Source organism: Capricornis sumatraensis, chromosome 1 (genome assembly GCF_032405125.1).
Source record: "Capricornis sumatraensis isolate serow.1 chromosome 1, serow.2, whole genome shotgun sequence".
Taxonomy (NCBI): Eukaryota; Metazoa; Chordata; class Mammalia; order Artiodactyla; family Bovidae; genus Capricornis; species Capricornis sumatraensis.
Genome location: NC_091069.1, coordinates 252206283 through 252219515, shown reverse-complemented (window position 1 = coordinate 252219515; position 13233 = coordinate 252206283). Strand labels below are relative to the sequence as shown.

The window sequence follows — 13233 nt, the reverse complement described above, 5'->3', positions numbered from 1 at the left end:
TAGAACAGTCTTCTGGACTCTGTGGGAGAAGGCGAGGGTGGGATGATCTGTGAGAACAGTACTGGAACATGTATATTATCGTATGTGAAACAGATCGCCAGTCCAGGTTCGATGCATGAGACAGGGTGCTCAGGGTTGGTGCACTGGGATGACCCTGAGGGATGGGATGAGGAGAGAGGTGGGAGGGGCGTTCAGGATGAGGAACACATGTACACCCATGGCTGATTCATGTCGATATATGGCAAAAACCAGTACAATATTGTAAAGTAATTAGCCTCCAATTTAAAGAAATTAATTAATTAAAAAATTTAAAATGTGTTGACTGTAATAGCTCCTATTTTGATTAATAAAGATGTTTGAGCCTAGTTAAAATGATTTAAAATTTACATCTGAAACCGCAACTATGTTTGCACCAATCTAATAAACGTCCATCCTTGTTCTGTGTGCTGATCCCCAGCACCACCACTGGGCCAGATGCGACCATGTCCCTCTCTCTGGTGCCCAGCCTGTTCCGAGAGCCTACTGGAGGCAGAGCTGCAGACATGGTCCTGGGCCCAGGACCAGGGCGCACCACGACAGGGCCTGAGTGGAGATAGAAGCTGCTCTCCAGGGTCGCCAGAAGAGTGGGCATGGGCAGGAGAGGAGTTGGAGCACCGCAGGGTAGCCATGGCAAGGGGCAGCCTCAAAGCACACACACGGCACCCCCTACTCACAAAGCCACCGGCCTCTGGCTGGCTCTGCTCTAAATTCCCTCCTGTGACAATGCTTGGCAGGGGGGTGCCCTGTGGGGAGACGGTGCCATCACCCTCCCCCACTGTTGCCCCACCAGTGACTTGTGCGCCATCCAGGCCCACGGCCTTCCTGGAGCCTTTAGGGTCCTGCTGCTGCTCACCTAACAGGCCCTCAGCAGGACCAAGACAACCCCATCACTGGTGCCTGCAGCTGAGGGCCCGAGGGCTGCAGGCCTCGCCAAGGGACAAGCACGTGACCGCCTGGTACATGAGCTTCCAGAGGGGAGCTCTGTCACTACTCCCCAGCCCTGAGAGGACCAAGGCGGGGTCATGGGGTAAACACACTGCCCTTGATACCAAGGGAGGCAAAAAACAGAAAACATGTTACAAACAAAAATCCCAGCCCACATGGACCATCTGAAGCCTGGTATTTGTGTGCTATGGAGCCCATCCAACCACAGTACAAGACCCTTCCCCACTATGACCCCACTGTGCCCTCACCTCCAGGCATCACCTGGCCGACGTCCTGAACTGTGAGGACCGACAGCTTCTCCTCAGCGTCCACTCTGATCACCCCGTGACTGAGGCCACTCATGGACAGCACAGCTCTTCTTGGAGGAGGGCCCCCCAGGTCAGGAGGCCTGGAAACAAAATTTATTAACTGATGAGGGGACAGCCCCCTGACAACAGGATGATGTGCAGCAAAGTGCCAGCTGGCGCCAGGCTGTGGGGATGCTGGCTGCGAGACCCCAGGGGCAGGCTGCATCCCCACAGGTCTGCATGACACCCCACCCCATGTGCTCCACAGCAGGGGACCAGGGGGCTGCGGAGACCATGCAGTGATTCTGCATGCCTTCCAAGGAAGGCACAAAGGTGACTGCTTTCACCAGGCAGGTGGTACTGGGACAGTGCCCAGAGCCCCAGGCAGCAGGTGAGCAGTCGATGCTTCCTGGGAGCAAGCCCAAAGGACCCAGAGACCAGAGGAGGTGGCCTGGAGCCACGGCAGAAGAACAGCAGGCTGCACCACCCATTCCATCCAAAGGCCACCGAGCTGCAGCAGACTGCCCCAAAGAGGGGTCCCGACTCCCGCCTGTGAGAAGCCAGGGGCAGTAAAGCGGCCACTGCTGCAATGCCAAGTTTGGGCCTGATTGGTTTTGCAGCAGCAGGAGCTGGGAGGCTGAGAATCAAATGTCACGTCTCCTCCAGTAAGAAAAACCACTCTGCTGAGCACAAGAGGTCACCACAGAACAAAGGCATGAAGAACCCCCTGCGGTCTGGGGAGGATAAAGGTGATGTTTTTAATGTTGATTCTTATCAACATGTTAGGATTTCTTACAGCCATGGATAAATAAACAACATAATACAAGACTACAACTGAAACTCACTCTCTAACAACTGAGTTGAGAGTGGGAAATTAACAAAGTGCCCACAAATGTGAGCGCACTGCCCTCTACCTGAGGATGGCACTCGGGGGCATGGACAGCAGCCTTAGGTGCAGAGATGACTGGGCAGGAAGGCGACCCGGTTGGGGCCTGGGGAGTCACGTGGGTGACCACAGAGCAGGAGGCTGTGTCTCTCAGGCCTCCCAACCCCATCTGAACAGGGCGAGTCCTGGGCTGCAATAATCCAGGGATGGTGGTCCAGGGAGCCACCATGGAACTGTGTCACAAATCAGGACAGCCTGAGGGACGTGTGGCCAACAGGGTGTGCAGATGCGGCGGTCGGGGCAGCCCCACTATGACATACATGAACATGCCTGGAGATGGGCCCCAGACCAGGCACTGCTCACAGTTTCTCTTGCTCAGGAACAAATCAACCAAATTTGCTCTCACAGGTAATTCAGCTGAACGAGGAAAAAGTAAGTGTCTACAAGGCAGAGCCAGTGATCAGCTACCTGCGGATGGCCACAGTGAGTGCCTCCGGCGAGCTGGCACAGGGGCAGATGACCTCTGGCCTCAGCCCTCTGGCCTGGAAGACGTTGAGGAACGCATCACAGGAGGATATGGACCCTGCATGAGACAGAGTGGACACAAGAGCTGAGCAGAAGGCCGTCAGGCACCCAGTGTGGAAGATGCCTGGCGCCAGGCCCAGACGCTGTACCCCTTCACCTCAATCAACCCATCAGTCTCATGGTGGAAGGGGGCTGTTTCCACAAAAAACAGGATGCATTTTTAAATTGCTAGCAAATAAGAAGCTGACTCTCACCCCTGGCGTTGAGTCTGAGGTCTGATAGCCTCGCCCACCTACTAGCAGCTGTGCCAAATGGGAGGCGACCCCGGCCACCCACAGAGCTGGAGTTGAACCTTCTGCAGCAAGCGGCCCGGCTCTGTGAGCACCCGCTCCTGGATGCGCCTCGCAGCTGCAGTCTGCCAGTGGCTTCAACATGTCTCTCCCTGCAGGGGCAGCCCAGCCCCTCAACCCTGCTTCTCTGCCCACTTGCCCAGCCACCGTCTAGGGTGGTGCTGCCTGCTCAGGGCATAAGTCAGCACAGCCTTGCCCCCACTGGGACCAGGGCTGCACCCCGACCTGCAGCATTCTGCCACAGGGAGGCTCAGGAAAGGAGGAAACCTGGCCATGGGTCCTTGTGTCCAGCAGAGGACAAACAAGACAGTCCGGATCACTTGGAGCATCAGGGAAGCGATGGGCACTCAGAGTGCTGGGATCTGAGGTCTGTGGGACAGCTGGCCTGGGGAGGGTCTCCTGGTGGCTCAGCAGCTGCACCAAGAGTGTGGTGGAGACGCAGAGGAGCCAGCGGCCTGTGGTGCTTTGGAGGCAGGACGAGGGGCTCAGGGGTGAGTGGAGGGAATAAGAGGCTTTGGAGTGCTAGAAGGTGGGATGCCCTCCCAACAGTCAGGTATCTAGGAGCCCAGGGTTGTCAGGGCCACACTATAGAGGGGTTCCGGGGTTGTGGGGTGGGCAGTACTCACAGGGGTTTGCACCATCAGCCACAATCAGCAGGCGCAGGGAGCTGAGGCTGACGTCCCTCTGACCTCGCTGAGCCAAGAGAGACCAATGCATGTCACGGGACTTCACCAGTGCAGCTTGGGCTGCAGGGGAACAGGATATGCCTGCGTCACAGGCAGGCAGGCCCACAGAGTAGGCCACATGCTCCCCACAGCCCAGCTTCTGGACTTCCCCCACCTGGCCTGCCTGGAAGCCAGCTCAGTGCAGGGGTCATTCTGACTCTCTCCCTGCTCCCACCATACCTGCCTCTTGCTCCCCAGCTGCCCCTCCCCAGCTGCCCCTCTCTGGCTGTCCCTCCCCGACAGGGGGGACCCTGCTCCCTCTAGCGGGAGGGGCCACTGCTGAATGCTCCCCTAGGATTCGGTTTTCATCCATCAGACAGTCATCAGAGACAGCCCCCCACAGGGCACAGCCCACGTCCGCACTTCATAACCGGCAACATCATTAGTGTGGTCAACACGCACGGGGCACCCAGGACACAGCAGGCCCACCAAGCCCTGCTGGAGCAGAGCCCAGGGACTCCCGGATTATGCAGGGGTGGCCGTGCTCGGGAAGCACCGACTGACTCTGGATGGACAGCAGGGTGGCCGTGGCCCTGCGGGCAGCCCCACCGCTCCGGATCATGAAGTGCTTTGTTTGAATGATCAGCTTTGCTACTGGTGGCTTGAAAAGCCCTAACTTTAAATTCGTGTCATCTCAAGAGCTAACAATCAGGAGCGTTTAAATGACAGCATGAAGTCAGGAGTCTACGGCCATTCCGACCAGAGCCATCCTCCACGAGCCCCCTATTCCCAGCACTGGAGAGTCAGGCTGCGGGCAGAGGGTGCCTGCCCTGGCCCCCGCCTGCAGCTCTGTGTGCTGCCATATTATTTCTTAATCACCAAAGATTAACTCAAAGACCCCTCTAAGGAAGGACGCACAGACAGACGACGTTCCTCTGTTACCTTTATGCACGCACACTTTCTGAATCCAGGAGAGTGGGTTCGCCTTCATCAGCGCATATGGGATGCTGACCACATGTAGCCTGTTCAAGATGCTCTGCAAAGAGACCCGCGGTTGTAGGGGAGGGGAGCCCCACCAGGAGAAGCACAGAGAGTGTCAGAGCTCTACTTACAGCATAAAGGCTGACTCCACCAGCCACAGTGGGGCTTGGTGTTGCCCATGGGCATAAAACATTAGCAACCTCCCCACAGTTAGGTAGTATAGACACAGCACTCACTGTTAACACTCCATGCCACAGGCCGGCATCCCTTTTGAAATCCAGCACATTTGTTAATGTTTCAGCTGAAAGTGGACAAAGACGGTTAAACAACCAAGCGACCCTCCTCACAAGTCACATGCATTTTCAGAAACACCCTGAGATGATTACATCATCAACAAATAGGAGTTCTAGGAAACATATACAGCACTTCCAAATACCATGTCCCAACCAGTCAATAATCTTGGTAAATGGGAAAGCAGATCACACAACTACGAGTTAGCACAGAGAACAAGCTGACTGCTCTTCTGGAAACACAGGGAGCAGCCACACTCCAGAGGCTGCCCGAGTGTGCGCCTCCTTCTCCTCTCGGAAGTGGAGCAGAGGGCAGTGGAGGGTCTCTTGTTCCCATGCCCCACCCCCGTCTCAGGTCACCCTTCAGCCCCAGGATCATAGCATGCCGTGTCCCTTCCCTCCCACAGGCCTCGCTGGGTAAGCTCTGGGAGGGCCAGAGAGCCGCCCCAACCCTTACCTTCCGAGTAGCCGCACGCCTGGGTCAGAGCCTGGCATTGCGCCAGCAGGGATGCATGGGACACTGCCACTCCCACTGTACTTCCCTCCTTGCTGGTTTTGTACTGAAAGATTCCAAAGCACGAGCTCATTAGGTGACATTTCTGGAGGCTGTCCTTCACTCACCACAGGCTCGACCAGAGCCCACAGTGTGCCCGGGCCCTCAAGGTGATGCCCTCAACTGACGTCAGGCTCACCCTGGGTGGGCGAGGGGAGCAGGTGGCTCCCAGGGAGGCAGCAAAGGAGGCTCTGGGTGCAGCACCATGCCTTTCTGGGGTGAAGGAAAAGCACGCATGGAGGTGCCCGAGCGTGGGGCCCGGGAGGGCACTACCTCGATGTAGGCGGTCTGGGGCCCCGCATCCTGCATTGCCGGGTGCCAGTCCTTGGGGGGCTTGGTCAGGTGCTTCCCATCGATCACCAGCCAGGTGAGGGGGGGCCAGCCTGTGAGGGCGCAAACAGGGACACGCAGAGGCAGGGTCAGAGGGCCCTGCTCCCTCCCGACACCTCTGTGTCCAACACGCTGCCCGAGCCACTGAAAGGTGGGCAGGAGCCTCCGTCTCACTTGACCTTCATTCACTTATGTTTAATGACCAGTGGCTGCCAGGCTGGTCAGCATAGGTCTAGACCCTGAGCCAAGTGAGGAGTGAGATTCACCAAAGTCTAAAACAAGGCCAAACTTTTGCTGAAGGCCCCTTGTCTCTGTAGCGGCTGCTGACAGGAAAGGACGCCCAAGGGCCCAGTTTAGTAGAGAACCCTGCCGCATGCTGCTCGCCCGTGGGCCCACCTTTGAAGGTCACCACCTCTCCGGTCTGAGCCTTGGGCAGGCCTTTCTGACAAGCATCCGTGGTCAGGGCCAGGGAGATGCCACAGCTGCCCAGCAGAAACCCAACCTGCTGGCTGCCAGCATCCTGAAGAAACAGAGGGGCAGGGGCTCACTCGAACACAGGACAGCTTTTCTCAGCATGCGCAAAGCTAGACCAGGCTAGCCCAAGAGGTGTGTGCATATTTCCCTCAAAATGAAATAACTTAAGTTCTTAATTTCAAAAGATAAAGTTCTGGGTAACTGACTAACTTCTCAAAGTTTTTCTTGCAAATGACACTAGCATTTTAATAAGCTCCAAAAATAACAGCACTGAAATTTACACTTGATTTGTATTTGAAATTTACAGATTAATCTGGGGAGGTCTGACCTTTAACAATCTTAATTATTTTTGCACAGAATACGTCCTTCAGTAGCGTTTTATCATTTTCTTCTTATAAGTTTTAGAAACTCAAATCCTTCCCTAAGAACCCTGTATTCAAATATTTGCATATCATATATATCACCCTTTGGGATATACTGCATTTATTCACAAGTTTTACTTTGAAGATTCTCTAATTCGAATATTTCTTGCTGATAATGCTCAAGTTAATAATTACCTGAACACTGGGATACAATAGAAAACTATGATTTTCTAAAATACATGTTCAGTCTACTCCTAGAATAATATACTTTTCAGTAATCAGATTACTGGTATTTATATCTAAAGTGTAAATGAAGATCATGGCATCTGGTCCCATCACTTCATGGGAAATAGATGGGGAAACAGTGGAAACAGTGTCAGACTTTATTTCTGGGGGCTCCAAAATCACTGCAGATGGTGATTGCAGCCATGAAATTAAAAGACGCTTACTCTTGGAAGAAAAGTCATGACCAACCTAGATAGCATGTTGAAAAGCAGAGACATTACTTTACCAACAAACATCCATCTAGTCAAGGCTATGGTTTTTCCAGTAGTCATGTATGGATGTCAGAGTTGGACTGTGAAGAAAGCTGAGTGCCAAAGAATTGATGCTTTTGAACTGTGGTGTTGGAGAAGACTCTTAAGAGTCCCTTGGACTGCAAGGAGATACAACTAGTCCATTCTGAAGGAGATCAGCCCTGGGATTTCTTTGGAAGGAATGACGCTAAAGCTGAAACTCCAGTACTTTGGCCACCTCATGCGAAGAGTTGACTCATTGGAAAAGACTCTGATGCTGGGAGTGATTGGGTGCAGGAGGAGAATGGGATGACGGAGGATGAGATGGCTGGATGGCATCACTGACTCGATGGACATGAGTCTGAATGAACTCCAGGAGATGGTGATGGACAGGGAGGCCTGGCGTACTGTGATTCATGGGGTCGCAAAGAGTCAGACACGACTGAGCAACTGAACTAAACTGAACTGAATAGCTATCTAGGACATCAGCCCCTCCCCCACTGGAAGCCACTTGTGAGCAATGAGATCTGCTCACGGTTTCGGAGGTGATTAGCACACAGGAGGGTCTCAAGTCATGTGTTTAAGTCACTGAGAAATGAGCTGTAACACATCTCTGTAATGACTGATTCATCCAGAAGTGAAAATTATTATCAAGAAGCACACCATTTTGAGAATAGGTTTAACAGAATCTCATCAGATCCCATATTCTATTCGTTAGAAGAAAAGACGTTCGTTTCTGTTGGGATATCAGACCAACAGGTGTTCTTGCGCCTTTCTCCCAGGGAGACACATGAAAGGGCATCTGGGCGAGGCTGCCCGGGTCTCTGCGGCCCGCCCGCACGTCCTCCCCCAGTAAGACGCGCCTGGAGCAAGGACACGAAGACACCTGCACTGGATGCGGGACTTCAGGACCAAGCCTTGGGGATCAGGAACCCGAGCTGGCACCACACGCTACCTTTCTCGTGAGCGGCACTTCGATGGGGACAGGAACCAGCTCGGCCAGGAGACACCCGTAGAACGCAACCATGAACATCACCGGGTCACTATTCGGGAACACCAGCGCCACCTACAAGAGCACAAAGGAAAACCCTGCAATCCACTTGGGAAGAAGTCAGTCATCTGCATACCTACTGATGAGACAGATTTTAGCTCAGAAAATGTTACTTTGTGTGTTAATACTTGGTTCTTAAGTTTCCACAACCATGTAACTTGTACTACATACTTTTTAGGTTAAAGTCTTTACTCCACATGTAACAAAACATGTCAATTTAAATTCCTGGGCCTAATAAAAAAGCAAGTCTGGCAAAGCAAGTCCGGCTGGGTCTGCCAGTGGGTCTAGATCCACCTCCATCCACTCTGACCACTCAGGGACAGGTGTAATGGACCACCACCCACCATCAAGTAGCCCAGGAAAAAAACACCCGGACACGAAAAGAGAACCCGGAATCAAAGTATATCCAAATAACTTCCAAAAGGGAAAATCTGGACACTGAAGTTTAACTGGACAGATCTTCACTCAAGACTGAAACGCTAACAGGGAAGAGTGGGGGGCACAGAATACCTCAACAAGACCCCGCTCCCCACCTGCCCTCTCCCTCCGAGTCTCCACAGGGCCCACTCCCTGCCCTCATCTGGCCACAATGCTGCCACAGCTTAAATTACACGTCCTCAGGGCCTCCCTGGTGGTCCAGTGGATAAAACTTCACACTCCCAGTGCAGGGGACCGAGGTGTGATCCCTGGTCAGGGAACTAGATCCCATAGGCCACAGCATGACCCCAAAAATTACATATTCTATTATATTTATCTTACATTTTTACAAAAATTTTTTTTGAACACAGAGATTTAAAATGACAAAAAGCACTAACGAAAAACAGCACCCTGCACCCTTCCCCACCCCCCAAGGCAACCACTTCTAACACATCTTAAACCCTCCCCTTAGCCAACTCTCTCGTCTTTTCAGCCACTATGCTCATCTTGCTGCATCTCACGTGTGAAGGCATTGGACAGGCGCTTTACTTCCTTTTACAGCAGACGAACCCTGAGCCCTCTGCCCTCTTCCCCTCTCTCTTTCATCATCCCAGTTTCCATGTCTTACATTATCTGGTTAAATCAAAAGCTATTTAGGAATATCTGTAAGGCCATAATATTGTAGTGTGCTTGAAACCTAAATGGTAAGCCAGAATAGTATATGAGGAGACTGTTAACACAGAGCTTTGGATAACTAATAACCCTTTAATAAGACAAAACTTGAGCTACATCTATATTCATTCTGTACTTGAGGTCTGGAAATCAAGTTTCTAACAAGTTTCTTGAAAATGGCAAAGATCTCCTTTGAAGGTTGATGTTAATAAGTGTTTGTCCCACTAAAAGGACTGTGAGCCTTGAGACTGGATGTTTGGTAGAGCATACACGTGAATGTTCATTGGAAGGACTGATGCTGATTCTGAAGCTCCAATACTTTGGCCACCTGATGCAAAGAACTGACTCACTGGAAAAGACCCTGAAGCTGAGAAAGACTGAAGGCAGGAAGAGAAGAGGACAACAGAGGATGAGATGGTTGGATGGCATCACTGATTTGATAGACATGAGTTTGAGCAAGCTCTGGGAGTTGCTGATGGACAGGGAAGCCTGGCATGCTGCAGTTCATGGGGCTGCAAAGAGTTGGACATGACTGAGCGACTGATCTGAACACATTTTTAGAGAATCTCTTATAAAGAGTTGTGTCTATTCAATTTTATAAAATACACTATCACAAGAGGATGAACTTGCCACCCACCTCTGATCACTAACTCTCTAACTGCGATCTCGTCAGCCTTTTCATAACTAACCCAACTACGTGGATCCACCTAGAAGTCAATAAAGTATTTGTAAGTATGTCCGCTGGACTGGAAGAAACACAAGCTGGAATCAAGATTGCCGGGAGAAATATCAATAACCTCAGATATGCAGATGACACCACACGTATGGCAGAAAGTGAAGAGGAGCTAAAAAGCTTCTTAATGAATGTGAAAGAGCAGAGTGAAAAAGTTGGCTTAAAGCTCAACATTCAGAAAACGAAGATCATGGCACCTGGTCCCATCACTTCATGGGAAGGAGATGGGGAAACAGTGGAAACAGTGTCAGACTTTATTTTTTTGGGCTCCAAAATCACTGCAGATGATGACTGCAGCCATGAAATTAAAAGACACTTACTCCTTGGAAGAAAAGTTATGACCAACCTAGATAGTGTATTCAAAAGCAGAGACATTACTTTGCCAACTAAGGCCTGTCTAGTCAAGGCCATGGTTTTTCCTGTGGTCATGTACGGATGTGAGTGTTGGACTGTGAAGAAGGCTGAGCGCCAAAGAATTGAGGCTTTTGAACTGTGGTGTTGGAGAAGACTCTTGAGAGTCCCTCGGACTGCAAGGAGATCCAACCAGTCCATTCTGAAGGAGATTAACCCTGGGATTTCTTTGGAAGGAATGATGCTGAAGCTGAAACTCCAGTACTTTGACCACCTCATGAGAAGAGCTGACTTGTTGGAAAAGACTCTGATGCTGGGAGGGATCAGGGGCAGGAGGAGAAGGGGACGACTGAGGATGTGATGGCTCGATGGCATCACGGACTTGATGGACGTGAGTCTGGGTGAACTCCGGGAGATGGTGATGGACAGGGAAGCCTGGCATGCTGCGATTCATGGGGTCGCAAAGAGTCGGACACAACTGAGCGACTGAACTGAACTGAACTGAACTATGTCCTTGCAAGAATTTTCCTCCAGAGAAAGAAATGAGTGATTCTTAAGAGTCACTGTAAAGCACAACATGAGTCCAGGTTTCCGGCAGGTCTGTCGGAAAGCATTAGGTACACAAGGTATCATCGGTACTGTTCACACTTGTACAGCCAAGCTCCGCCCTGTCTTCTGGTGCGATAGTCACCGCCTCTTTCACCAGCTTCATTCCCTGTGTGTACCGGCCAGCTTTCTCAGAAATGCTCCACTGGGTTGTCAAACCTGGTCAGTAGTATTTCCAAATAACTAGCCAGGCAGGTAAGCTCACGGTTTCACCAGCTGCTGACCAGTCAGCTCACCTGGGGCGTCATTCTTCTGGTCCCATTTGGGCTGCTCCTTGATCCGCAGCTTGAGGTCACCCTGGCAGCTCTCCTGTCTCACCACTCACTCGTATGCTGAAGCACTTCCTCTGCTAACTTCCCGAGACAGTGCTTCAGAGCCAACTGTCTGAGTGCTGCCTGTCTGAAAACACTACCCCATCCTCACTTCTGTGACTGTCTGAGTGCTGCCTGTCTGAAAACAGTGCCCTGTCCTCACCTCTGTGACCGTCTCAGTGCTGCCTGTCTTTAAACACTGCCCATCCTCATCGTTGTGGACTGCCCAGGAACAGACCTGAAGGTTGAAAATACTGCTCCATGTCCTCCAGTATCACACCAGGAAGCCCAGCCCTGGGGCCGCTGGGCCTTGCTGGACAGCCCACTCTCCCTGAAAGCTGCACCCACCTCCCAGTACCTGGGCAGGTGTCTCGGTGTGGGCCCGTGCACCCCTACAGGTCCTTGACTCCAGCTCTGGAAATGGTCTGGCATCACTATTACAATGTGAAATTTCCCTCTCTCCTCTAGACGTCATCTTAGAGGACAGCCTTCATGACCAAGTCTAACCTGCACTGTTCTTCCTACTTTCCATCTCTCAGTCTCCCTACTAGTATCTTTTCCTTGATTTATGGAGCTATATCCTCACATCAGATCTCTAGGGATGTTAACGCTAATATTTTTTAAAACTTACTTTTGGCCTCTATCTTTCCTTCAAGCTGGTTTGTTTCCTCTTCCTCCCTCTGTTTCTCCCCCAGTTCAGTTCAGTCACTCAGTCGTGTCTGACTCTTTGTGACCCCATGGACTGTAGCACACCAGGCTTCCCTGTCCATCACCAACTCCTGGAGCCTGCTCAGACTCATGTCCATCAAATCGGTGATGCCATCCAACCTCTCATCCTCTGTCGTCCCCTTCTCCTCCTGCCTTCAATCTTGCCCAGCATCAGGGTCTTTTCCAATCAGTCAGTTCTTTGCATCAGGTGGCCAAAGTATTGGAGCTTCAGAATCAGCATCAGTCCTTCCAATGAACACTCAGGACTGATTTCCTTTAGGATTGACTGGTTTGATCTCCTTGCAGTTCAAGGGACTCTCAAGAGTCTTCTCCAACACCACAAGTTTGAAAGCATCAGTTCTTCAGTGCTCAGCTTTCTTTATGCTCCAACTCTCACATCCACACATGACTACTGGAAAAACCACAGCTTTGACTAGACAGACCTTTGTTGGCAAAGTAATGTCTCTGCTTTTTAATATGCTGTCTAGGTTGGTCGTAGCTTTTCTTCCAAGGAGCAAGCGTCTTTTAATTTCATGGCTGCAGTCACCATCTGCAGTGATTTTGGAGCCCAGAAAAATAAAGTCTCACTGTTTTCCATTGTTTCCCCATCTATCTGCCATGAAGTGATGGGACTGGATGCCATGATCTTGAATGTTGAGCTTTAAGCCAACTTTTTCACTCTCCTCTTTCACTTTCATCAAGAGGCTCTTTAGTTTTTTATCACTTTCTGCCTTAAGGGTGCTGTCATCTGTGTATCTGAGGATATTGGTATTTCTCCCAGCAATCTTCATTCCAGCTTGTGCTTCATCCAGCCTGGCATTTCACATGATGTACTCTGAATATAAGTTAAATAAGCAGGGTGACAATATACAGCCTTGACATACTCCTTTCCCGATTTGGAACCAGTCATTGTTCCATGTCCAGTTCTCACTGCTGCTTCCTGCTCTGCATGCAGGTTTCTCAGGAGGCAGGGCAGGTGGTCTGGTGTCCCGTCTCTTGGAGAATTTCCCAGTTTCTTGTGACCTTTCTCCCCCACCTCCCCTTTAATTTGTCTTCCCATTTGTTGGACCTTTGGTTCTTCTCTTTCACACGCAAGTTTCTGTCCTTACACCTCCTTGGCTGCTGATTTACACTGAAGACGGAGGCACCTGGAGAGCTGCCTGAAACTCAGCATCACCCTGT

The 13233-nt window shown here is 51.3% G+C and overlaps 1 protein-coding gene across 5 annotated transcripts in view; it reads right to left on the bottom strand.

Annotated features, from left to right (window-relative positions):
- The window catches only part of DIP2A (disco interacting protein 2 homolog A), a 115771-nt gene that overhangs the window by 51276 nt on the left and 51262 nt on the right, over positions 1-13233 (bottom strand). For all 5 annotated transcript variants that reach the window (XM_068975682.1, XM_068975665.1, XM_068975673.1 and 2 more), the window contains 9 exons: positions 8158-8268; positions 6248-6371; positions 5795-5904; positions 5426-5528; positions 4915-4979; positions 4640-4733; positions 3659-3778; positions 2626-2740; positions 1233-1372 (listed from right to left, as the gene is read on the bottom strand). In XM_068975682.1, the coding sequence (XP_068831783.1) occupies positions 1233-1372; positions 2626-2740; positions 3659-3778; positions 4640-4733; positions 4915-4979; positions 5426-5528; positions 5795-5904; positions 6248-6371; positions 8158-8268 (982 nt within the window). The remainder of the gene's footprint in view (positions 1-1232; positions 1373-2625; positions 2741-3658; positions 3779-4639; positions 4734-4914; positions 4980-5425; positions 5529-5794; positions 5905-6247; positions 6372-8157; positions 8269-13233) is intronic.